The 27,689-nt window shown below is 41.0% G+C and overlaps 1 protein-coding gene across 1 annotated transcript in view; it reads left to right on the forward strand.

The window, feature by feature from the left end:
- LOC137639847 (gamma-tubulin complex component 3 homolog) overlaps nt 1–27,689 on the forward strand; it is a 166,309-nt gene that overhangs the window by 43,988 nt on the left and 94,632 nt on the right. The window contains exons 4-5 of the mRNA XM_068372104.1: nt 15,166–15,340; nt 15,710–15,838. Of these exons, the coding sequence (XP_068228205.1) occupies nt 15,166–15,340; nt 15,710–15,838 (304 nt within the window). The remainder of the gene's footprint in view (nt 1–15,165; nt 15,341–15,709; nt 15,839–27,689) is intronic.

The following is a 27,689-nucleotide window of genomic DNA, read 5'->3' on the forward strand; positions in this document are numbered from 1 at the left end:
TCTCTCGCTATCGGCTAGTGCCGGTGGGTACTAACCTAACCGGCAGCTGCCAGCCACTATCCTAGCCGGCAAGATGCTGGCTGGACTTGTGCGCCGGCAGCCAACAAACCACCGGCACAACTGACTTGGTTGGCAGAGGTTGGCCGGGTTCAGACTGCCGGCCACTACCCTGACCGATAAGACGCCGGCTGGACTAGTGCGCCGACAGCCGGCGACCTGCCGGCGGCCGGCAATCTGCTGGAAACCGGCAGGCTGCCGGCCGCCATCCCAGCCGGCAATGCGCCGGCTGAACTGTGCTCTAGGTGCTAGCCTTGCCGGCATCATACCGGCTAGAACTACAGTATATGACTCTACAGTAGCCAGTATATTTGCAGTATAGATCATATTGCAAACAGAAAACTATAGTATCAAGTATATAGTAGTTAAATTTCCAACATAATGGTGTGTCTATGTGCAATCTATTGTTGAGACCATACTATTCAAGGAAAGGAAACTTCTTTCCATACACTGATAGATGATCAGTTACAAAGGACCCTCATTATTAAACCTTTGGGAAGTCAGTGTTGAGTTACACTTATCTATCTTTATAGGGTAGAACTCTCCCAATGGGCCTCCTGAATAGGATAACCCTAGGCTTTAATTTTGAGGGCGGTCACAACAATTGGCTGGACAGGAAACACATGTATGTGTCTTTCCTAATTCATTTCTAGCTTACCTATCCTAAGCTATATGCAATAAATGCAAAAAAATATTGTTAATAATATTTATATAGTTTATCAAGTGAGATGAACTACCATATACTCATTTTGTTTTCCTCTCTTTACAGGAGGACCACCCTAAGTGCCGCCGAGTCTTCTGCAACGTCAGGAGCAAGTACTTCTCCGGCCACGAGGAGTGCAGGCCGCACTCCCTCTGTTCCATCACTAAGGGAAATCTGAAGTATTGGGACCCCCATGTTTGTAATGTATGCAAAGCCTTGGTTACTGAGGCCTTTGATGACCCCAAGACAACGGAGTCAAGGGATGCAGCACGGAGTAAGCTGCGTAGATGGGTCCGTAGCTTCCAGAAGAACGCCACGGGGCCTCACCTTCCGAATGAGCGGATGCGGGCCTATCTGTTCTCTAAGGCATCTGCGGATGCCGTTATACCACAGCCTCACCCTGAGATCCCTTGCGTCCAGATTTCCGTAGATACGGATGTCTCGGATGCGATGAAGGACATCCATCTAGATGAGAGGATGTCAGAGGTGTCAGAAGACACCGAGAAGGAACTTCTTGCGGGAAGTCAGGAAGAGGAGTCTACCTTGGCTCCTGAAACCGAAGAGGATTAAGTCGAATCTTTGTCCGTTTCGTCGGTTCCATCCCCAGAACCAGTGCCCTCTACGTCCTCTGCTCCTCCATCTGATGAAACGGGGAAAACCCTGTCTACCCTCATGCCAATGATGGAGAGATTTCAGAAGCAGAGTGAAGAAAGGGAAGCTGCATTGAGGGAGGAGATACATCAGCTCGCAGCGTCCCATGGGTCTTACAGGAGACTCAACGTGAAGGATCTTCCATCATGTTCTGAGGTAAACCCGTGGAGGCATGCAGAGTACATGCCGATCACATACGGGAAAATATTTATTTCAGAGAAGCTGGGAGCCGTCCTCATCGAAGATATCGACTTTTGGCCCAGCTATGAGTCTAATCCAGACTGCTTCGTCCGTCTGAAGGCGGAACCCGTGTCTAAAGAGGAGACAGAGCCGAAAGAGGTCATAGTTCTTGACCATGGAAAAGCTCAGGCTTTAATGGCTAGCAGTTTGAAATACAGGGGCTTGATTAACTCTAAAGTGCCAGCCCTGAGTAAGAAACACCCTTTCTTTCTTGGTCCAGCTACACTGGCCTTTCCCTTTGCGGAAAAAGGGTTCAATAGGCAGTGATGAAGGCAGTAGAAGCTGGGAAACCTTGTCCTACACTTGAGGAGTGTAGTCCCATATCCCTAGCTCTGCCTACAGATCACAAGGACTGGAAGGAAATACATCTTACCCTCTCAGTCGGGAAGTTAGAGGCGGATATTGCTAGACGCCAGTTCAGTGAAAACCTCTCTAAGTTGTCTGACTTTCTCTTGCGCAGAGAGTAAGAGACAAAGGAAAGGCTTGCCGCATCTCTGTCCCTCCAGACCACCTTGGAGGCAATGGCAAGTGACCATAGATCCCCAGACATGTTTATAGTCGTGGCCAAGTCACACTTGGCAACACTGGTCAAGGACCTGTATGGTTTCGTTAGGGCCAGAAAGGCTTGCAGGGAGTTCGTGTTTGCTTCGGCTGCGGTGAAGCACGAACCTACGAAGTTGATATCTTCCAATATCTGGGGAAAGGATCTCTTCCCGAGTGAAGTGGTCAAGGAAATAGTCGACAAGGCTGCCATGGAGAACAGGAATCTTCTCCAAAAGTGGGGTATGTCGGCTAAGAGGAAGTCTTCCCTGGATGAGGGTCCCCAACCGAAAAGGAAGACAAAGAGGCCAAGGTTGCCCTCTCGCCCCGCCAGACAACAACAACTTTCCATGACCCCGGTGCCCCAGATGGTGGCACAACTCCAACCCACCCACCAGATGGTATCCCTGCAGGTGGTGACCCAGTCACCAGCCTTTATTCCCGCCTATGAGAGGCAGACCACTACCTTTCGCCCTAATGGTAGAGGGTCAAATAGAGGTTCCTCTAGACGCCCCTCGAGAGGAAGAGGGGGTAGGGGGAGGGCGCGGTCAAGGAGGCAAGTCCTCCGGACAACCGAAGCAATGAGATGCTTCCGGTAGGAGGAAGACTCCAATCATTTTGGGATCGCTGGACCTTTGATCCCTTGGCCCACAGCCTAATCAAAAACGGACTAGGTTGGAGCTGGAAGACAGCTCCACCATCATTTCCTCAGTTCTTCCAACACTTCACCCCTGTTCTGGAAGAATATACCCGAGAACTCTTGAGCAAACGGGTGATAAGGAGGGCAAAGTCCATCAAATTCCAAGGAAGGCTGTTTTGTGTTCCCAAGAAGGACTCAGACAAACTCAGAGTCATTCTGGACTTGTCGCCACTCAATAAGTGCATAGTAAACTACAAGTTCAGGATGCTGACCCTTCAACACATAAGGACCCGGCTTTCAAAACGGGCGTACACAGTCTCCATTGACATGGCAGATGCCTATTGGCACATTCCAATCAATCGCCAACTTTCCTCCTACCTAGGATTCAGGCTACAGAAGAAGAAGTACGTCTTCAGAGCCATGCCCTTTCGACTAAACATAGCCCCAAGGATCTTTACAAAGCTTGCAGATGCAGTCGTTCAACAACTACGGCTAGAAGGTGTCCAGGTGGTAGCCTACCTGGACGATTTGCTGGTGTGGGCAGCATCCAAGACGGAAGGCATGCAAGCATCCAAGAAAGTGATCCAGTTCCTGGAACATCTGGGATTCAAGATCAACGTCAAAAAGTCTTAACTATCTCCACCTCAGGAGTTTCAATGGCTTGGAATACGTTGGAACTTACAGTCACACCGCCTCTCCATTCCATAAAAGAAGAGGAGAGAGATAGCGGGATCTGTCAAGAGACTACTGAAATCCGACGGGATATCAAGACGCCAACAGGAGAGAGTGCTGGGCTCCCTTCAGTTTGCATCAGTGACAGACGTGGTGCTAAGAGCACAGTTAAAGGATGCATCAGGAGTCTGGAGAAGATACGCATGAAACGCTCGAAGAGATCTAAGAAGACCAATACTGACTTGACTACGATCATTTCTTAAGCCATGGTCGAAGGCCGAGAACCTGAAGAGGTCGGCGCCTCTGCAACCACCTCCACCTTCAGTCATCATCCACACGGACGCATCAAAGGAAGGATGGGGAGGTCACTCTCACCAACGGAAAGTCCAAGGGACTTGGTCCTCTCTATTCAAGACCTTCCACATCAACATATTGGAGGCCATGGCAGTCTTTCTCACACTGAAAAAAATTGTCCCCTCGCCATTCAGTCCACATAAGACTGATTCTGGACAGCGAGGTGATAATGAGATGCTTGAATCGTCAAGGTTCGAGATCACCCCAACTCAACCAAGTGATGTTGGCCATCTTCCGCTTGGCGGAAAAAAAGAGATGGCACTTATCAGCAGTTCACCTTCAAGGATTCCGCAATGTGACGGCAGACGCTCTATCCAGGCTCACGGCGATAGTCAGAATGGTCTTTAGACGCAGGATCATTCTCCTTCATCTCATGTCAAGTCCCAGAACTGCAGATTGACCTCTTCGCGACGAGCGACAAGAAGAATCTACCTTGTTATGTGGCCCCATACAAGGACCCTCTAGCAGAAGCGGTGGACGCCATGTCCCTTGACTGGAACAGATAGACCAGGATCTACCTGTTCCCTCCAACCAACCTTCTGTTGAAGGTCCTCAACAAGCTGAGATCCTTTCAGGGAACAGCAGCCCTAGTGGCTCCCAAGTAGCCCATGAGCAACTGGTTCCCTCTAGTATTGAAATCGCAGCTGAGGCTGGTCCCTCTGCCGGACCCAGTTCTGACTTAACCAGTACAGAAATCGACTGTCTTCGCTTCATCAGGATTTTCTCTCCTTAGCAGTTAAGAAAAGGTTTGGGATCTCCAATAGTCCATGAGCCTGGTCTCAAAATTTTGGCCCTTGGTACCATTTTGGGGCAGGAAATCTCATAGTGATTAACTGAAAGACCGATGTCTATAGTCTTCAAAAATGTATGATAGCATTCTATATCTCTTTGCCTTCCTTGTGTTATCAACCATTTTTTATATATGACATGTGATTTTTTCCGGCGTGACTTACAGGTGATTTTTGTCTCCTGCGAGCTAGTCCATTATTATTATTAGGACTTATTATATACCAAAATAAAGACCATGAAAAGGGCTTCAAAAGAAGCTATCACATATTTTAATATCCTGTACAGAGTGTTAGTTAGGAGCATATTTATGCTGAAATTAATGATTGTTTTTCAATGTAACTGGAAATTTTTCCTTATAGAAATAATATCATGTCTGGTATTTGTGATTCAACTTAACATTCATATTCTGTGTTTCAAGAGCTTTCCTTTGATACCAATATGTGATCCATAGCTATTATATTAAGAAAGTTATTGAATCTTAAAGCAACTACTATTAAATATTGTTTTTTATGAGCATAAACTAAAATGTTGAAAATGGGAATACAGGGTTAGAGATCAAATTCATATCATAAAATGTGAATATAACAACTGTAGAAATAAGATTAAAATCTAAAATTAATTATTTAAATGTGTTATATAACACCAATTGCAATACTTGTATTAAAAAAGCTATGAACACTAAATCCAATATATACATACTGTAATACATTATAACCATGTAAACAATTACACCACCAATACACTTAATACTATTGTCCAGATAGGGTATTTTAAGTTCAGTAGTCTTCAAAATCTTCCATTTCCAACATTGTTTCATCATTATTATCATCATCCTCACCACCTGACACCCGGTGCATTTTAGTCCATTAGCCAGACATACACATCTTGGCATGGCACACTGCTTGCATGACAAAAGATCAAGCACAGCCTCAGGAACAGGTTGTCCATCCATCCATTTAATAACTAGCTGGTCTCCTCCATCTTCTTTTTCCAGCTTCCAACCATGGCCTATAGGATTTGGAATGTGAGGATTTTGCTGTAGACATCGTCTCCATATAGCAGACTGATAATTGGCACGTTGTGCATGTTGTTTCAAGCAGTCTCTGCTAGGAGGCAGTTGGTGGCTTTCTATCTCGCCTTTCCTTGCACACAAGAGATTGTATCTAAGAGCATTTACATGAACACAAGGTGTCTTGGCCGCACAGATGAGACAAGTAACTGCTTCAAGTCTTTCCATCTGTTCTTGAGAAAGGTCCCATTCACTCCCAAGTTCCATAAATTCATCAAGTACATCTTTATTTGTGGTCATTAATTTGAATGAGCTTGTTTTTCCTTTGCCAGCAAATGCACTCTCACTATCGCAGCCTGTGAAAGCATGCATTCCAACTAGTCCTTTGCAAATATCAGCACTAAGTGTAGCAGTAACCTTGTCAATTGATAAAATCTTTGTTCGTGTCTTAATCCCACATTTCAGATACAGATGACCACAGATAATATTCTTGAAAGCCACGAGCAAGATGAGCACATCCGTATCATCGGAGCTGATAACAACTGTTGGATGTCCTTGCTTTACAGCATGTGCAGCATGTACGAGAAGACGGCCATCGGCTTCTTCTTGAGTACATGATAGATCTGTTACCATCTCACTTCCATGTTTTGTTATCTTGAAGCACTGGTCAGCATCTGTGACAAACATAACCTTTTGCTGTAGCTTGCTTCTGTAATGTTGCTGCTTCCACTCATTCACAAGAAAAGTTATAAAGTTAGTTTTATTGACACTCTGATTCAGAAAGGACCTCCACTGACGGACAGGCTGATTTGGTGTAATATTTTGAAGACTTGGTCCATGCTGTTCTCCTCTAACACTTCTTTCTGAGTTTTTGATGGATAGTTCATGGTATTGATCAAACACTATGTTAATTCTCTGACTAGAGCCTCCCTCTTTCATTACCATAGCAAAGACTGTTTGAGCAATGTCACCAAAAGTTTTCTCATCCCCTTTCACCTTTTGTACTAACATCATGCCATCGATTACAGAAGCCGAATTTAAGGGCATTTCCACCTCTGGTGTGACATCCTTGTACAATGCTTTAGCGAAGATTGCCTTGTTTGTCTTCCTTGGCAAACCCTTAGGGGTTGCTAATGCCCATGGCATTGGTCCAAGAGGATAGGACAATATATCTGCTATTTGAAAATTTCGACTTTGGGAAATTACAATGATTCTCCCAAACAATGACCTGTCTGCCTTCAATATCACTGCTCTTCCAGTATGAGCCTTCACTTCTTTCTTCCTGCACATGTGGCTAAAGGTTTTCAGTTTATTGAGCTTGACAATATCAAAGAATTGTGTAACAGGGGGATCCAAATCTAGTCTTTCTTGCTTAAACTTGGTGTAACACTTCTCTCCAACATCTAGAGCATTAAGTAAATCTGAAGCAACTTCTGGAGTGGCAGTCTTTACTGTTGAGATGCTCATCATGTCCTGTTGACTGGAAAATGGGTTTACCTAGCTTTCAATTCCACTAACTATTGCCAAAATTGCTTCCTCATCTTTCTCAGATCTTGGGTGCTGGAGATCATAATGAACTGCATCTGATTTATTCTCATGAACCATGTCTCTTAACTGACCTAAGAATGCACTTCTGTGCTCAGAAGTTATGTAATAGCGTTTGGTTGCCCCTGACTTCATACTAAATCTGATTGTGCCTCCTGGTGTTTGAGTGTCTCTGTTCACTGTAACTTCGAGTGCCTGATCTACTGGAAGACGGTCAAAAGGATTAGTGCTTGACATCTGGACAGAAAAGCAACCATCCCTGAAAGCTTCATACACTTCTGGATGTGTCTCACTTAGGGCTGACATCTGGGCATAATACACAGGGAGGTATCTGGCATAGTTGGTTCTGTCATATGAAAATGACCAGGGAATCAGTGATCTGATGGCATGCAGATGAGCTCCCAGTTGCCTTCACGGGATGCACGTAGCAAGCCAAGAATAATGTCCTAATCCATGTCAACGGAGGACATCCAAAAGGCAACCAGATCACCATTCGACTTGCGGAGATGGTTAAGAAACTGTGACCACATTATTTTGAGGTCATTAAAGTCTAGAGTCACTTACAAGTCGCCAATATCGTTCTGGTTTAGGTCTTTGTTAGTTAACTGGGATAAGGTATTTTGAACTCTCAGGTACACATGTTCATCTTCGTCCAATTGTGATATAAACTGTTCCCAGATCAATCTCATGAGAGCTTCATACACAAGTTTATGAATTCTGACAGCTCAGTTGTACATTTTACCTTCAAGAACACCATTAATTGAACCTTCTGAAACAACACCCGATTCTATACATAGGTCACGTAAACCAGCATCCATAAACCTCATGCATAGGACAGCCAGAGCATTGCAGATGGTATGAAATGCTCCCAACCTAATTGTGACATTGGCATATTTAACTCTGTCTCCAATCAATCTCTGATAATTTTGCAAAAATGGCTTGATCTACGACAATGACAATAACTGGTAGCTGCAACTCTGTTCGGATAGCCTCGGACTGATTCAGGATTTCAAAAGCTGTAGTGAGCTCGGTTGCAGGGGCGTTTATAGTGGGAAGGTAGCAAAGGATGTCTTCTTTGATGGAGATATCCTTTCTCATGTTTATGTTAAATCCTGTCCAACTTGGGATGTTCTTATTTTCCATATTTGATTGTCTGAGAATGATCCAGATTAAATTATTATTCCGAGCAGATTCTGCAGCTTCATCCGCATCTTTATTACTCGTTCTTGGTGGCAAAGGTTGTGGATTTCAATTCATTTAAAAGATTTTTGTTTTCAAGGACCATGTCTTGCATTGTAATGCTGTCTGGAATTGCTAACAACTTTAATGCTTCATCCTTATAAATGTGGATAATGTCTCCAACTTCTGAGTCCAGTCTCCATTTGATGCGTTTCTTGGTGGATTCATTCATTCTGTAACCTCTGGAATGCATGAAGTTCTCCATTATAACTGCAAGTGTGGCTACAGGAACAATTAGCTTATCAGGCAACATTTCATTTCTTATAAATGTAAAAGGGTCATCATAAGCCTCAGATTCAACATCGTTGTAAGCTATTTCATATTCATTCTCATTCTTGCTTGTTCTAGATTCTTGAGACTTTTTTGTTTTTCGTGTATAATTTCTGTAGCAAGAGTTGTGGTAATGAGCCTCTGCAGCAACAATGTCTCGACTCGTTGCTGCTAATATCTTGTCATCTGGTTTTTCCCTCTCATCAACCCTTAACTGCCTAGCCAGGATAAGATGTTCACGAGTGGATGTTCCTTTCAAACACTTAACTTTTCCACAAAATATACACTCAGGCTGGTATACTCAGGATGTAGATGGTGTTCTCTTATGTCTCTTTGCTGCTCCACTGCTACCTGGATGGTCTTCTGAATTTTCAGCTGATTTTCATTTAAAGTTTTTCAGATCTCTTTTTAGTGTAAATCGGCTTCAACATTATCTGTGGTAACCAATGTTGGGCATCTCTTGCTCATGTAGACTTTTTGCAATTTGGAGAATTGGTTTATGATTCCTCACTCGGGCTGCATCAAGAAGCACCAACCATGAATCATAGTCCTTAGGTGTTACCAGTGTTGTTGGGTCATTATCATAAGTTTCAATGTGGATAATGCATTCTTCTTTCGTAGAGTCCATCTTGACAAAGTAGACCTACTGTTCTCCAGGACTATCAGCTGCATCTGCCATCAGCATAAGTAATCTAAAAGAGGAGAAACTATATGCGTTATTTTTTATTTCTGTTATATACAGTAAATGAATGATTCAGGAGCGTGATAGTTGTTATTTTAACATCCAATAACTTTCTTAGTATAATAGCTATGGATCACATATTGGTATCAAAAGAAAGCCCTTGAAACAAAGAATATGAATGTTAAGTTGAATCACAAATACCAGACATGATATTATTTCTATACGGAAAATTTACCAGTTACATTGAAAAAAAAAATCATTAATTTCAACATAGATATGCTCCTAACTAACACTGTGTACAAGATATTAAAATATGTGATAGCTTCTTTTGAAGTCCTTTACTTGGCCTTTATTTTGGTATATAATAAGTCCTAATAATAGTAATGGACTAGCTCGCAGGAGACAAATATCACCTGTAAGTCACACCGGAAAAAATCACATGTCATACATAAAAAACGGTTGATAACACAAGGAAGGCAAAGAGATATAGAATGCTATCATACATTTTTGAAGACTATAGACATTGGTCTTTCAGTTAATCACTATGAGATTTCCTGCCCCAAAATGGTACCGACCAACCCCCCAGGCTCATGGACTACAAAGACAGTATAGACTTCTTAGAAGAATATAAGTGTAAATATACCAGAAAGCAATATAAGTTGTCTTGGAAGAAGTGGGTTGCTTTTGTCAAGGCAAGAAGACCAAAAGAGATCTCAACAGATTTCTGTTTATCCTTCTTTATTCACTTTCATGGACAAGGTTTAGCAGCCAACACAATAACAACGTGTAAATCTGCCTTGACAAGACCTTTGCTTTATGCCTTCCAAGTAGACTTATCCAATGAAATCTTTAACAAGATCCCTAAGGCCTGTGCTAGACTTAGGCTTGCAGCACCTCTGAAGCCCATCTCATGGTCTGTGGATAAGGTCCTATAGTTTGCCTCAACAGTGGACAATGAGGACTGCTCTCTGAAAAATTTGACTCAAAAAGTTATAATCTTGTTTGCCCTAGCCTCAGAGGCCAGAGTTAGTGAAATAGTGGCCCTTTCTCGGGATGAGGGCCATATTCAGTTCACAGAAGTGGGAGAACTGAATCTCTTTCCTGACCCAACGTTTCTCGCCAAGAACGAGCTACTTACCAAAAGGTGGGGTCCCAAGAGAATCTGCCCTCTGAAGGAAGATGTCTTGCTGTGTCCAGTAGAATGTCTAAAGGTCTATCTTCGTAGAACTTCAACGTATTGTGACGACTGTTTAGTACCTCTAACAGTGAGAGGCATTTGTTGACCGAATGCCCCAATTATAACAACTTAAGGAATAGATATTTGTTTGAGGCTTGAGGTGAGGGTGGCAGGTTCATCCTTGCCAAGATTCTTGGAAATGATGTGTCCTATGCAAGTGGCATTTTTAGATTAATTTCAGAAGCAGGTCTTCTGAAAACTATTTAACTTTTATGACATTCAACTTTTATGATTTTAATTGAATACAGTACTCTTTTATTTTTTATTTTATTTTATTTTTTATTTTTGTATACATAAATTAAATGTTACCGGCGTCAATGACCTTAGATGTCAGGATGCCTGAAAACTTTAAATCAATCAATCAATCGTAGAACTTCAGACTTCAGGGGAGGACAGCTCTTTAAAGGAGAAACATCGGGCTCAAACTTGTCCCTAAAACAACCAAGGGCGAAGATCACCTACTTCATTCGCAGAGGGGATCCTGACAGTACACCAGCAGGTCACGATCCTAGAAAAATTGCTTCGTCGTTGAACTTCTTCCAATACATGGATTTCGAGTGTCTTCACTCGTATACTGGATGGAAGTCATCCAGAGTGTTTTTTAAACACTACGCGAAGCAAGTGCAAGAATTGAAAAGGTATGTGGTGGCGGCAGGTAGTGTGCTAAAACCTGTCGCTTAGCGCTGCGAGGAACAGTGAATTCTTTGGGACTGTTATGTATGGGGTGTACGTGTTGACACCTTACAATGCAACATGTTAAGTGAAATATCACCAGGGTGGCACTATGGACTGTTCAGTTACTAAAGGTGAAGAAACATAGAGTTAACTCTTGTGCCATGTGTTTTTACACTGAAAAGACAGTCCTTCACAGAAATGCATATCAAAAAATTTGTTGAATTTTCGGTTTGGTGGCATTAACTATCGTTTCCTTTCAGGTGAAACAAGTATTTCTGGTCTTTCTGCATTTTTGTTTCTTGTTATTTACTAGCATTTTTTGTGTTACCATAAAATATATGTTGAATTACTATTTATTGATCACCAATAAATAATTGATTGGTATTTGCGTCTTATTTCGCCCCAAATTTAAATAAATAAAGATATGTATGAGCATTATTTATTTATTCCCTTTTAATCTGCATATTAACATGAGAACAACTGAAATAACTTTGTTCTTACATGAATACAAACCTTTTCTGCCTATGCATACCTTGTTCCTACACGGATTCAAACTTGTCTGTTGTTGTATACAGCTAAAACCTGTATGCCTTGGATGCTATGGTGGCTTATGTAAACCTTTGTTTGTATTGGGAATACAAACATCGACTGGTTGGGTATACAGCGAGACCTGTATGCTTTTTGTTGCTAAGTTTGTTCATATGGGATATGCAAACCTCGAGACTTTTCCTGAGTCTGGTATGACTCTTCCCTGCAGGTGGCAGGAAGCACTAACATAGTTCATGATTAGAAGTAATGACGTATAACGGTAACGTCATATGTCTCTAAGGTCTGAGCGACCAAGGAAATATTGTCTTTAGGTTAAGGCACAATTGGAAATCCACAGATACATTAATGCTCTGGTAACCTTCCATCTGGATGACATGGCCTGAGCCCAAAAAACCGATATTGAGCGAAGCGGAAAATCTATTTTTGGGTGAGATAGCCACATCGTCCTTATGGACCCGCCCTCCTTTCTATGAAAAGGCCTTGGGAGGATCCCTCCCGAAACTACTGTATCTGTAGCATTTTTCATTCTCTACATTTCCAAGCCACCACAATACATTTATAACCACTTTCATCCTCACTACTTTTTTCCTAACCCTATCTAATCGTGTTATACCAGCCATACTCCTCAGACACTTCATCTTGAACACATTCCATTTCTGTCTCTCCGTCACTTTCATTCCCCACAACTCCTATCCATCATCACAGTTGGTACAATCACTTTCTCATACAGAATTCTCATTACACTCATTTCTAACACTCCCATCCTTGCCCTCCATTCTTTACCACTCCTATCCTTGCAATTAAGACTTTACATCCTTCATTTACGCACTGACATACATCTGCTTCCACTCCACCATGTGCAGCAACAACAGACCCCAAGTGCTTAAACTGATCTAATTCCTCAAGTAACTCTCCATTCAACATGACATTCAACCTAGCACCACCCATCCTTCTCGTGCATCTCATAACCATATTTTTACCCTCATAAACTCTCAACTTCCATCTCTCACATACCCTCCCAAACTCTGTCACAAATTGCCCCAGCTTCTCCTTCGAGTCTGCAACCAATACAGTATCATCCGCAAAAAGCAACTGGTTCACTTCCCACTCGTGATCACTCTCGTCTATCAGTTTCAATACTCAACCGAGCACTCGAGTACTCACCCCTTTCTCAACGCCATCAACAACCAAATTTAACAACCATGGCAACATCAAGCATCCCTGTCTCAGCTCCACTCACTGAAAACCACTTCATTTCCTATCTTAACACATCCTTTACTGCCTACTGTATGTATAAACATCACAGCTTGCAACAACCTTCTACCAATTCCATATAACCTCATCACATTCCACATTGGTTACATATCAACTCTATCATAAGCTTTCTCCAGATCCATAAATGCAATGTACACCTCCTTCCCTTTTACTAAATATTTTTTGCATATTTGCCCAACAGTAAAATCTGATCCGTACATCCCCTATCTCTTCTAAAACCACCCTGCACTTCTAAGATTGCATCCTCTTTTATCCTTAATCCTATTGATTAGCACTCTACCTGACACTTTTCAACCCACTCAGCAAACTAATATCCTTTGAATTACAACACTCATGGACATCTTTACCTTTTTTGATGGAACAATACATGCACACACCCAGTCCACTGGTACCATTGACAACATGAAATGTATATTAAACAATCTCACCAATTATTCAAGCACAGTCACACCCCATTCCTCTAACATCTCAGACCTCACGCCATCCATACCAGGTGCTTTTCCTTCTTTCCTTTCATCTAGTGCTCTCTTCACTTCCTCTCTTGTAGTTTCTCTCTTATTCTCATTTCCCATCACTGGGACTTCAACACCTGCAACAGCAATTGTATCTGTTTTCCTATTATCCTCAGCATTCCTCAACCTTTCAAAATATTCAGCCCACCTTTTCCTTGCCTCCTCTCCTTTCAACAACCTTCCATTTTCATCTTTTACTGTCTTCACTTCTCGATTCACCCCTTCTTACTCTCTTCACTTCTTGCCAAAACCTCTTATTTTCTTCAAACGAACAACCCAATCCCTGACCCCACCTCCAGTCAGCCGCCCTCTTTGTCTCAGTTACCTTACGTTTTGCCTCCACATTTATCTCTATATCTTTCATACTTCTCTAGACTATTACTCTGCAGCCATTCTTCAAATGCCCTCATTTTCTCTTCTACTTACATCTTCATTCCTTCATTCCACCATTCACTACCCTTCCTCATGCTGCCTCCAATGATCCTCTTGCCACACACATCACTTGCAATCCCAACAAAATTTTCCTTTACTAACTTCCAGTCCTCTTGTAGATCACAATTTTGTGGTCTGGATTTTATATGTGTATATTAGTTATGTCCCCAAACTCCTTGTGAGGAGAAGTTGGGTTATGTTCTCGTTTAGTGTAGGTGTGTCATTCCATTCCTTATACGTACTTGATTAAGTCACAGTGCAAGTTTCTACTCACTTGTCATGGTTGCACAGGCCGTCAGCTTTTGGACATTGACAGTCTGAGGGTTCACAAGGTTTTAGGATACTCTTCCCAGGCTCTGTTAAGCTCCGATTGGTATCTGAGGGAAAAGTTTCCAGCCAGTTGGATTTGGACTTCCACTCGCCTTAAAGGGAGTCTCCTATATAAAGAATGAAGATTTGTATTTGTGGCGAACAATACTGTAACAAACTTGGAAGTACTGTACAGTAATTTGTAATTTTCCGAACTATACAAACCTGGAGTTCTTTACACACACTTGTCCCTCTATCACCTTCCCCCTAGAAGTCTGCAGTCAAAAGTGAGGGTAGTCACTGGGTGAATATGTGAGGTAAATGTGTAAGCAGGCTGGTTGGTATAACCACTCTAACTAGCGGAGGATCATTGACACTGTGTAAAAGTTTTCATGGCTAAACCACCTTATCGCTAAATCATATCTTCTATGCAAAGAACTTAAGGTTTATATAGTACAGAAAAATACAAATGACTTCCAAATTTGTCATTTTACAGCTTGACAGATATTTATATATGATGCAAAAGAACGCTGAACTATTGTAAGTGAGGCTGAGGCTAGGTTGCTTATCTTTGCTTGGAAATCACACTAGATTATCAACGTATATTACATGAAAAATAATATTAAAACTAGTCTATCTTACTTATTTTTACTTAGCTTACATTATATGTAGAAATTTAACTTCTTTTCTTTTCAAATTAATTTTAAGATTACATCTCAAAAATTGATTGGAATTATAGTTTTGTATGAAAATTTTATTTTTTATCTTGTTTTTACAATATATAGGGTAATGCTGCAATGACCAATGGCCACCTTGATGATGAAAGTTTTCCATTGCCAAAGCTCTATGTGGACAAACCTCTTAGGGCACCAACAGTACCAGAAAACCAGAGCCAGGCTACTTGTGAAAGGATGGAAGGAGCCAACAGTCGTGTGTGGCATCTAGCTGAAAGATATAGAAGTACGTGGAAATCTTGTGTAACAATTACATAGAGATTACTGTCTTTTTGTTATTTCATTATAAATTTAGAGTACTACATTTAGGATTTATTGATGAGAGTATCTTAAATCACATTATTAGTACCAAGAAATATATAAATTTATTAGTACATATCCAGTATGGAATAATTCTTGTTTCAGTATCCAAGACAATATTATGTGTTGATAAAAATAGGACTTTATGTCAGTTTGGCAGTTTATTATCAGTACTTAGATGTAGCTTGGTCTAGTGAATAAACTTTATGTAGCAGATTTATGTACTGTATTATAAATACTGCACTGAATTAAGCTAAAGCATCATATTTCACAGTTCTTTTTTGTTGCTCTTTAGCTGCAGCTACTGCCCAGCCGAATTCACCGTTTGCTGAACTCCAACAGCTTCATAAATCAGGTTTAAGGATGCCAGCAGAAAAATTACCTTTAAAACAAATCCCTCGTAAAAATTTAGCCAAAATTGAAGGTAATGCTCTATACTATAAACTTCAGAAATTATCTAGATTGAGAGATGATGGAAGACTAGATAAAAAAACATTTGTATTTAAGATTTTCAAGCTTGATAGTATGTGATTTTTTAAATATTTAACTTAGCCGGTGAATATATAATAGCTGCAACTCTGCGGCTCGACAGAAAACACACTCAAAAAAACTCGCGAGCGATCGCTATGAAGGTTGCGGGTGTGCCCACCAGCGCCAACTGTCGGCCAGATACCACTCTTGTATGTAAACAAAACCTTCAATTCTTCTCTGTCGACGTTGACGACAAGACGTATTCATACTCGCTGTAGAACCTGGAGTTTTCTTAACATATTTGGTGAAGTACTTCATTTTGGTTTGAGCTTTCGCAATACAGGTGTTTTATCTTCAACTTAAATCTTGAACTCGTTTTTGGATAGATTTAATTTTTGATGACTTTGGATTGTTTTTTGGACTTTCCTTGACTTTTAAATGGCCGACCCTTCCCTCAGTACGGAAGTGTGTTTAGGCTTTTAGCATTTATCTTATCACGTTATAAATTAATTATAGATTTTCCTCTATATATTTTATATCTCAACCGCCTTTATTAGGCCTCTTCGATTAGCTTTCCATTTATAATAAACATCAAAATAAAGTTTAATGATTTGTTTATATGCGACCTTTCCTGAGAGTAGGCGGTCCTAACTTGGAAACTGAAGTTAAACAACGTTGAGCCCTTTCAATCGTAAATAGCTTTTAAAGAGCTAATGATTTAAAACTTATTAAATGAATTTTTTTTAATAGATTTTCTTTGAATAGTCTTCGTACTGTTTCAAAGATGAACTAACGTTTAGTTTATTTATGCTACGCAGTTTGCGCTCTATCGTTACGATAGAGAGAGAGATTATCACGGTTTCACTTTGCAGAAAGAGTAAATCGATTCTGACGTTTTTTTCATTCTTCTTTCAAAGCTTAAATGTTTTAAATTCTATTTTAAAGGAACTTTTTGATTGAAAAACTTTTCAGTTTTTTCCTTTGGTCAAATAACCTGTTTTTTTGACGAAACGTAAGTGGGCTCTTCTCTTAGGTGCGAAATCAAGAGAGAGAGAGAGAGAGAGATAGAGACGGAGGGAGAGAGAGGAGAGAAAACGTTCCGATCTTTATCTCGTCCCAAGCGGGTAACGTTGTTCTCGAGTTACTCTCGTCCCTAGTCTCTGTACGGGGAGAAAGGATAAAACGTTTTTAGTTTTTTATTCTCGTCCCAAGGCAATGTACGGTGAGAGATAGAAAACGTAGTTTTGAATGAACTAGTGTTTAGTCTCTTCCCCAGCCACTGATTTTTTTATCTTAAAATATGTTTACTGTTTTTTGCTGGTATTAATGTGCTTGCATTATACGACTGATTTCGCAATTACAACCTTTTGATGAGGGTAGAATTGCGTGCTTCAGGTAGAAATCAGTTTTATTCATACCTAATGTGAATTGTTAAAAAATTCGATTTCAGTGAAATAAGTGCAAAACAGAAAATCGTAGTGATAAAGTGATATTGCGCAAAGTGTTATCAGTGTTGCGACCGAGGGTTCGTCTGTTCGTGCCTGTCGTTCGCCTAGTCCGGGACCTCTTGCAAGCTCCCAAGCCCAGGGGAGAAGTAATGTCGTACGACTTATGGGTTCGAGAGGCCTTGATCAGCGAACAGACGTTCCCTCTATGGTATCGGGTGTATCTTACCAAGATCACCCCTACCATAAGGCGAGAGAGACGATTTTCTCCTCGTCATCCGAAGGCTTTTCGCATAAGAAACCGTGGAACAAGGTTTCGAGGCCCTTTAAGCGAAAGTCAGTCCTTTCAGGACAGGTCCAGCGTCCTGGTTTTAACCATTAGGACAGCTCTGACCCTATGCAGTCATCGGAAGACTGCTCGCCGCCTAACAAAAGCGTAACACAGACTCCGAGAGTCTTTTTGTAGGCAAGGTTTTGCGGTCACAGACGTTACCCTCGTCTCTTACCGCAACCATTCCCGTTGATCCTAAATGGGTTGTACGGCAAGACATGCAGAATAAGCTTGCCTCCCTTATGGAAGACTATTCTGCCGATAAGTCCGTTGAGCCTAGCCGTTTATCTCATCGAGATCCTGGCTTTCAGCCACCCTAACGTTCCTTTGTGCGTCCTGTTGACGTTGGCGTAGCCAAGTCACGTCAGTCAGGTTGTTTAGAACCACACTCGATGCTGTCTCGTGTGGATTTTCAGCCACATTTGGACGTTAGGCCACTTGCTGATGCTCCTGTTGACGTTCAGGACGTTCGCTAACAATCGGAGTTGACTTGTTTTGACGCTGAGCGTCAACCTCCGCATTCTAGAGTTGTTTTGACTGCTCAGTCTAGGCGGTCAAAGCAGTCTCGAGTGGACGCTGTGCGTCCTCACGCACCTGTTGTTGTTGACAGTTCACAGACTGTCAAGCAGTTACATGACGTTGCGTCCTGGTCCGCTACTAATGCACCAGTGCGTGTGGACTCTGCTTGTAAAGCATTGCCACCACGGTAGGTCTCTCCCTTGCTTGAGACTCAGCTATTATCGGACAAGGTTCCTTCAGATGAGGAAGTTGCTGTTCCCCCTCCTACTGATATTCCCTTGAGGACTCTGTCAGACGGAGAGGAGCCTAAAGCTGCTTAGCCCTCTATGGACTTTAAATAAATCATGCTGATTTTTAAGGATCTTTGTCCGGATCTTTTTGTAACTGCTGCTCCTCGTTCGCCTAAACGTCAGAGCTTACACTAGGCCTAGCTACTTCGAAGCCGTTGTTTTATAAGCTAGTGCTCTCTCGCTCTTCTAAGAGAGCTTTACGTTTGCTAGGCGACTGGTTTATCACCAGGAGGAGTTTGGGGGAGACAGCCTTTGCTTTCCCTTCTTTTAAACTGGCTTATAGAGCGAGAGTCTGATATGACACGAGAGAAGTTCTCGGCTTGGGAGTTCCTGCCTCTGCCCAGATAGACTTCTCAAACCTCATAGACTCTCCCTGGCGCCTGGCCATGAGACGCTCCAAGATTTTACAGGTCGACTTCACAGCTGTTTTCGAGCCTTTGAAGTTTTGCTGTACAATTATGTCATGCATAAACAAGGCTTTCAGGGATGGCTCCAATGATCTGACAGCCACGTTCTCTGCAGGAACAAGTCCCTCAGGGATGGCTCCATGATTTGGCAGTCATGTTCACTGCAGGAGTACGTAAGAGGCAAGTGCGCTCAATGTGTTCATTGTCAAGACAAACTTCACGATGAAGTCTACCAGGCTGCCTTGACAGCATTTATGGAAGGCGACTGGATGGTCTCTCTCGACCTTCAGGAGGCATACTTCCACATTCCTATACACCCGGATTCCCAACCGTTTCTGAGGTTTGTTTACAGGAATGTGGGGTACCAGTTTCGAGCCCTGTGCTTTGGCCTCAGTCCTGCGCCTCTCGTGTTTACGAGGCTCATGAGGAATGTGGCAAAATCCCTCCATCTATCGGGGATCCGAGCCTCCCTGTACTTGGACGACTGGCTTCTCAGAGCATCGTCCAGTCTTCACTGTCTGCAGGATCTACATTGGACGTTGAGTCTGGCCAGGAAGTTGGGACTTTTGGTCAACCTAAAAGTCCCAACTGATCCCATCCCAGATTATTCTATATTTGGGGATGGAGATTCGCATTCAAGCCCTGCTCGAAGTCCAACTAATGCTGAAACGAAACGTTTATTCAGTCAGGAGTTGGAACAGTCTCGTAGGGACTCTCTCATCCCTGGAGCAGTTTGTCTCACAAGGGAGACTACACCTTCTGCTTCTCCGGTTCCATCTAGCCTTTCACTGGAACTAGGACAAGACATTAGAGACGGTATCATTCCCAGTCTCCGAACAAGTAAAGGCATGCCTGAAATGGTGGGACAGCAATATCAGTCTGAGAGAGGGACTATCCCTAGCAGTCAAGAACCCAAACCACGTGTTGTCCTCAGACGCGTCGGATTTGGGTTGGGGTGCGACCCTGGACGGTCAGGAATGCTCGGATCTGTGGACCTCAAGTCAGAAGAGCATGCACATCAACGGCAAGGAGCTATTAGCAGTCCACTTGGCCTTGATGATATTAGAAGGCTTCTTCGAAACTTAGTGGTAGAGGCAACTCAGACAACACCACAACTTTGGCGTACATCTCCAAGCAAGGAGGCACACACTCCTTCACGCTGCTCGAGATCGCAAGGGACCTTCTCTTATGGTCAAGAATTCTCCCTGTTGACGAGATTCATCCAGGGGGACTTGAACGTCTTGGCAGACTGTCTCAGTCGGAGGGGTCAGGTGATACCCACGGAATGGACCCTCCACAATGACGTGGGCAAGAGTCTTTGGGCTACTTGGGGTCAACCCACCATAGACCTCTTTGCCTCCTCGTTGACCAAAAGGTTACCAATCTATTGCTCTCCAGTCCTAGATACAGAAGCAATCTACATAGACGCGTTTCTACTGGATTGGTCTTTTCTGGACTTATATGCATTCCCACCATTCAAGATAGTCAACAAGGTACTGCAGAAGTTCGCCTCTCACGAAGGGACAAGGTTGACGTTGGTTGCTACCCTCTGGCCCGCGAGAGAGTGGTGCACCGAGGTACTTCAATGGCTGGTAGACTTTCCAAGAAGTCTTCCTCTAACGGTAGATCTGTTACGTCAGCCCCACGTAAAGAATGTCCATCAAAGCCTCCCCGCTCTTCGTCTGACTTCCTTCAGACTATCGAAAGACTCTCAAGAGCTAGAGGCTTTTCGAAGGAGGCAGCCAGTGCGATTGCAAGAGCTAGGAGAGCTTCTACCATTAGAGTGTACCAGTCGAAGTGGGAAGTCTTTCGAGACTGGTGCAAGTCAGCATCTGTGTCCTCGTCCAGTATCTCTGTAGCCCAAATCGCAGATTTTCTTTTACATCTGAGAAAGGTTCACTCCCTTTCAGCTCCCACGATTAAGGGCTACAGGAGCATGTTGGCTTCGGTCTTTCGACATAGAGGCTTAGATCTTTCCAACAATAAAGATCTCCAAGATCTCCTTAAGTCTTTCGAGACCTCTAAGGAACGTCGTTTGGCAACTCCTGGATGGAACTTAGACGTGGTCCTAAGGTTCCTCATGTCAGACAGGTTTGAGCCATTACATTCAGCCTCCCTGAAGGATCTCACCCTCAAGACACTTTTCCTAGTGTGCTTGGCTTCGGCTAAAAGGGTCAATGAACTTCATGCCTTCAGTAAGAACATCGGCTTTTCTACAGAAAAAAGCTACTTGTTCACTTCAACTTGATTTCCTGGCCAAAAATGAACTGCCTTCTCGTCCTTGGCCTAAATCTTTTGATATTCCTTGCTTATCAGAGATCGTAGGCAACGAACTGGAAAGAGTATTATGTCCTGTTAGAGCTCTTAAGTTCGATTTAGCTCGTACTAAGTCATTACGAGGGAAATCTGAGGCATTATGGTGCTCAGTTAAGAAACCTTCATTGCCTATGTCAAAGAATGCTTTGTCATATTTTATCAGATTTTTTTAATACGAGAAGCTCATTCTCACTTGAATGAGAAAGACCGATGTTTGCTTAAGGTTAAGACGCACGAAGTTAGAGATATAGCAACCTCCGTGGCCTTCAAGCAAAATAAATCTCTGCAAAGTATTATGGACGCGACTTTTTGGAGAAGCAAGTCAGTGTTCGCGTCATTTTACTTAAAAGATGTCCAGACTCTTTACGAGGACTGCTACACACTGGGTCCATTCGTTGCAGCGAGTGCAGTAGTGGGTGAGGGTTCTACCACTACACTTCCCTAACTCCAATATCCTTTTAATCTGTCTCTTGAAATGTTTTTAATATTGTTTTATGGGTTGTTCGGAAGGCTAAGAAGCCTTTCGCATCCTGGTTGATTTGGCGGGTGGTCAAAGTCATTTCTTGAGAGCGCCCAGATTAGGGGTTTGATGAGGTCCTGTTGTATGGGTTGCAACCCTTGATACTTCAGCTCCTGGGAGTCTGTCAGCATCCTAAGAGGATCGCTGGGCTCCGTGAGGAAGACAGACTTACAAGGCAGAGTAATCGTCTAAGTCAACTTCCTTACCAGGTACCTATATATTTTGGTTTTGTTATATTGATAACTGTCAAAATGAAAAAACTCTTAGCTTATACGCTGTAAACATAATTAACTCTGGTCTCTACCCACCTCCTTGGGTGTGAATCAGCTATTATATATTCACCGGCTAAGTTAAATATTTAAAAATGATATTTTAATTATAAAATAAATTTTTGAATATACTTACCCGGTGAATATATAAATTAAATGACCCTCCCTTCCTCCCCAATAGAGACGCAGCGGGACGAGAAGAATTGAAGGTTTTGTTTACATACAAGAGTGGTATCTGGCCGACAGTTGGCGCTGGTGGGCACACCCGCAACCTTCGTAGCGATCGCTCGCGAGTTTTTTTGAGTGTGTTTTCTGTCGAGCCGCAGAGTTGCAGCTATTATATATTCACCGGGTAAGTATATTCAAAAATTTATTTTATAATTAAAATATCATTTTTCATGATTGTTAAAAATGTCTTGTTAAAAAGGATGAAAATTGCAAAACTATGAAATGAATTTCAGGTCTGAAATTTATTTGTAGGAATTGTTTTTATCCTCTTTATTGTGTATTTTCAAAGGCAGGCGTAAGGGTAAATTGGCAAATAATTCTCTTGCACAGTATACTGGCAAGGGTCCAAAATATCTTGAATGGGTTGTATTATAATAAAACCCTTTGGTCAATTGTAGAATTCAAAAGATGGATTCTCTAATATAAATCAAATTATTTTTATCATGTTGCCTCACATTTAAAGCATGAAGTCAAATATTACCTAAAGGAATTTGTCACAAATGTTGCCAATCTTTGTAAAACAAAACAACCAGGTTAGTTTAGTTAGGTCTCCTAGTCAATCATCCTCGATAATTTCATTATAATCTTAACTTCTTGAATGTCAGTTTGATAATTTTAACGCTCTCTCTCTCTCTCTCTCTCTCTCTCTCTCTCTCTCTCTCTCTCTCTCTCTCTCTCTCTCTCTCTCTCTCTCTCTCTCTCTCTCTCTCTCTCTCTCTCTCTCTCTCTCTCTCTCTCTCTCATATTTTTCTGGATAAATAATTAAAAGCTCTGTACTAAAAATTTTGGTTCTCTGATGATGCATTAGAAATGATACTGTACTGATATATTAACATGTACAATATTACACAAATACAGATATAATGTACATATAAATATTTTAGCAATAATCAGAGGATTCCAGTTCAATGACAAAAGAATGTGTGACAGGTTCAATTGAATTGCAATCTTAAGAATCTTCTTGAATGCTTTTTGCCTGCCTTATCAAATTACTTGAAGCCTCTTGCCATGAATGTTTCAGAACTTCGATTTTTAGTTGATTTTATTGTTTCCCTTGCCCGAAATCAACAAGATTGTATTGCACTGGTAACGATATGGAGGTAACCTTGTAACTACAGTATATCATTTTGTGACTACCACATCATCTCTTCCGTAATTATTTCTATGAATCTCTCCTGATGTTTATATTACTTCTATTCCAGAAGCCTGGTTTAATCGTTACTTACCCTTAAGATTTTTGAAATTTTTCATATTTTCTTTGACTTCAACAATACGTAACCCTAACAAAGGAAAAGAAATCTCTGGCCTAGTGTAAGAAGCCTAAATTGTTGCCTTGGGAAATATAGCTTTCAGTTCCTTTGTTGATCTGGCAGGGATTGGACACGCTCAGGTTGTCTGCTTTGTTTAAGATGTCTTCCCCTGTTTTAGTGTACAATTATTGCTTGGCATGTGTACGGGAATTATTTCTTAGATCATCTTCCACATTCCCATGTATCGTGTCTGGGTCAATTCTCTGATTTAATTATTGTTGTGAAGAGTGCATCTTGGAATCACTAATGGGAAAATATATTTAAATGATTGTCTACAGTTCTAGCAAGGCGGGGTAACTAGACTAGTTGATTGTAGCGGGATGATGACAATATTGACACACCGCCACCTATAGACAACAAAAATTCAGGCTTTTTTTTATAGCGATAAGCTTAATAACCTCTGGACATCACTCCTTCCTTTTGTTTAAACATAGTCATTATAAATTAATAGTGTTTCATTCAGTAGGGGTTTTGAACATACTCTGTGTTCTACAAGTTTGAAACCCTCAAAATGTTTACATACTTTTAGTTCCTTCTGCTGCTAAACCCTTGCTTCCACAAAACTAGATTATGAGGCAGAAGACTGAGCAGGTTGGTCTGATCCTAATATCCCCTCTGCTAGCTAAAGTAAGCGTGTTTTACCCTAATAGTAGTGAAAAGTCTTATATTGCTTATTTGGATGGAGTGTCAGATCATATGATTCCCTTAAATTCTGAAAATTTTAACTAATTTTGATCGTTTTCATTGTTTCTGACAACAGTAATCACCATTTGCTGGCAAGTTTGGCCACTAGCTCATCTCACTTTTTCTTAACTGGGCATTAATAAATACAAATCTAATACAAATCTACTTATTCCTACTTCTACCCCCTTTTCAAGAAGTAGACAATTTAGAAATCAGCTGATATTTACTCGGATTCTCCTGCAGAACAGGAAAATGAGGAAGAACTACATCTGCAATCTTTGTGTGATCTTATTGCTATTTATGCCCTAATAAAAGATTTAACCCCTTCACAGCGATGACTTATGCTTAACGTCAAAACATGTTGGGTACATTAGTGTGTAAAGTACCAGATACGTCATTTACAAATATAAATCATATGAAAATTAATATTCTTTTATCTTACCAAAGAGTACAACGTATGGTTTTTATCCCACCTAAGGATATTCCATTAAACGAAGCCTTTGGGATTCTAGTTTTTATTCCTGATTGTGTAAGGACTATTTTAGTGTGTTTTTATGTTAATATGCATAATCACACCACTCTTTAGTTAATGGTGACATTCCCTATCTGAGACATTATTCTAACCACCTGACCCCACACCCCCACCCCCTACACCCCCCATCTTAGAGACGTCGCTATCATCAGATCTCGCCCCACCACCGAGACATTTGTGATTTTAGTCTTTATTTGCAATTATGTAAGGGCCATTTTAGTTTATTTCTATGGTGGCATACGCGATCAAATCACACAGGAAGCATTCTCTAAAATGAGTCGTAGCTGTGTCCCCCTCCACTGGCTATCCCCATCACCTGGCTCTCCCCCTCTGACTTCTACCAAATATGCCACCCGAGACACCAGCCATACAAGTTGTTGAGAAACGCTGTTTGATCAAATTCCATCATGAAATTATACATAAGATCACACCAAATTATTGCCTTACCATAAATATTTACCTGAAAATGTCTCAATTCATATAAATCTCCTTACTGTATTTTGGTATAAATTTCTGAATTCCTACATCATTTTCTTGCATTTCACAGAGCTTAGAAATTTCTTCAATATCGGTAACACTGATCACATTTATAACCCTGAAAGCTGTATATGATAGACAACAAGGCTTATTCTTTTTTTTTATTTTATTCCTTATTTTTTCAATTATTATCTCAATTACGAGTATTTCTCTCAAGAACTAAATTTATAATACATGTCTCTTTCTCTCTTGTAGTATGTGATCCCCAGCTTACAATCTCCAATGCTGTACAGAAATCCCTTGATTGTGGGCAGGAAGTTTTTATGATTGTCTTTGATTTTAGTGCTCCCATTGATCTTGTTAATCATGAGGCCCTTGTCTTCAAATTTAAACAGTTGCTGGTGGGTGGGTCTTTTCTTAGCATCATTATTAAATTTTCAAGTAATATATTGCAAAGAGTTGTTGTTGATGGGCACCATAGTGAATATAGGAATGTGATATCTGATGTTCCTCAGGGTATTGTTCTTGGCCCATTACTTTTCTTACTATATACACATGATATGTGGTTTAGCCTAAAAATCAAGCTTGTTGCATATGCAGATGATGTTACTCTCTTTGCCTCAATTCCTGGGGTAGCTGAATCCCTTAATAGAGAGCTTGCTAAAATTAATGCATGGTGCAAGTTATGAGGCATGAAGTTGAACCCTAACAAAACTCAAAGTATTATTGTAAGTAGGTTGAGGACAGTGGCTCCTCAGCATTCAGATCTGCATTAATAATGTTTCTTTAACTATTTATGATTCCTTTAAAATTTTAGGTGTGATTCTTGATTGTAAATATACTTTCGAGAACTACATTTGGTCTATTTGATCAGCAGTTGCAAAATGAAATGGGCATATTAAGAGTTTTTCTTAAGATTTACAGCGGGGATGATGACGATAAGGACATGCCAACACCAGACTCGAATACAGCACTAGTTGGATTAAGTTTTGATATTGATAAGACTCAAAAGCTCCTAATTTGTCTATCTTTTTTTTTTTATAAAGTCTCAAAAGCCTAGTGAGTTCAATTGAAAGAAGTACTTTTGACCTAACTGTCCTATTTCACATCCTTACATGACCTCATAAGTTGGGTCTCGTGGTTCTGGTGTTCCATTCATTGAGGGTTCTGATGGTGCACAGCAAATTACAGATTTGAGATTCTCTCGTAGTTTTAAATTCTTTTCTAACTTTAGTCCCTTCTGCTGCGCAACCTTCACATTTCCACAATCCTAGCTAGCCTTTTAAACAACTAGATTGCAAGGCAGAAGACTAAGCTGTTAAGCTGGATCCTAATATCTCTCCATTGAATCATGTTTCTGATGGCAGTGAGCTCATTTTAATGTAGGTTCTGTCACTAGTTAGTCTTGAGTTTTTCCTACCAGCATTAACTTAGGTGGTTGTACCTCTACTGCTGAAACGAGTCCCTTGCCAAGAACAGGCTAAAAAATTATTGTTAGAAGTAAACAATATGGATAGCCTCTATTTTCCTTTTTACAGGATTTACCAGGCCATGAAGACAGAAATGAGAATGTTTCTGGTTTGGTATCTATTTAAGCAAACTTTTTTCTTGAAAATATTAAAGAAATTACTTGAGGTAATATTTGACACTGATTATTCATTCAAGACTTCTCTTGATGGTCTTCTAAAATGACTTATATTTCACAACCTAATTTTTATGGACTAAGTCTTTGAATTATTAGCTCAAATGTAAGGAAAACTGTTTAATTTAGTTCCTGCATAGTGTTAAAACCTTTTTTTCCTCAAGACAATCTGCTATGTTAAAAACAATCAATAGCTTGACATTTTTGTTGAATAGTTTAAAGGTGTATTTTTGCATGAAAATTATTAACTTTTTAGATAATTTGTTATTAGTGAAGACTTAATGGTAACAATAAGAGACCAGTGAAAACATGGCAGTTCTAAAATGCAAAGAGGCAGGATATAGACAAAGGTTAAGATGAACTCACTGATAATAAGTTGTATAATCTTAGCAGTTATGAATGATCTGGAGAAAGGTTTTCCCAATTATATTGAGTATGGAAAAGTTTGCATCCCAAGCCATAGGTGCTATCCATGGTTGAAGAGGGCTATTGAATCCCTCTTGACTTTGAATCCTCCCTTGTCCAAGAAACCAATACCTTTGCCAGCTGTCTTAACAATTCAACAAAGGTCCATATTTTGATAATAGAGATTGCTAGACTCCAAGGGAAGAATTTGATTAAAAGAATATATTGGATCCATCCTTGGGGTTTTTACAACTGGTTTTCCTAGTCCCTAATAGCATGGGAAGGTTGGGATAGATGTTTTGATTCTAAACAGGTTTTCTGTTGTTTTCATTTTTTTAAACACCATTGGCAGTCGTGGGGTCATTGGGAAGGAAAGGTTGGAGTTTTTGATAGACTTGGGAAGGAAAGGTTAGAGTTTTTGATAGACTT

The sequence above is a fragment of the Palaemon carinicauda genome, chromosome 4, assembly GCF_036898095.1.
Source record: "Palaemon carinicauda isolate YSFRI2023 chromosome 4, ASM3689809v2, whole genome shotgun sequence".
Classification (NCBI taxonomy): Eukaryota; Metazoa; Arthropoda; class Malacostraca; order Decapoda; family Palaemonidae; genus Palaemon; species Palaemon carinicauda.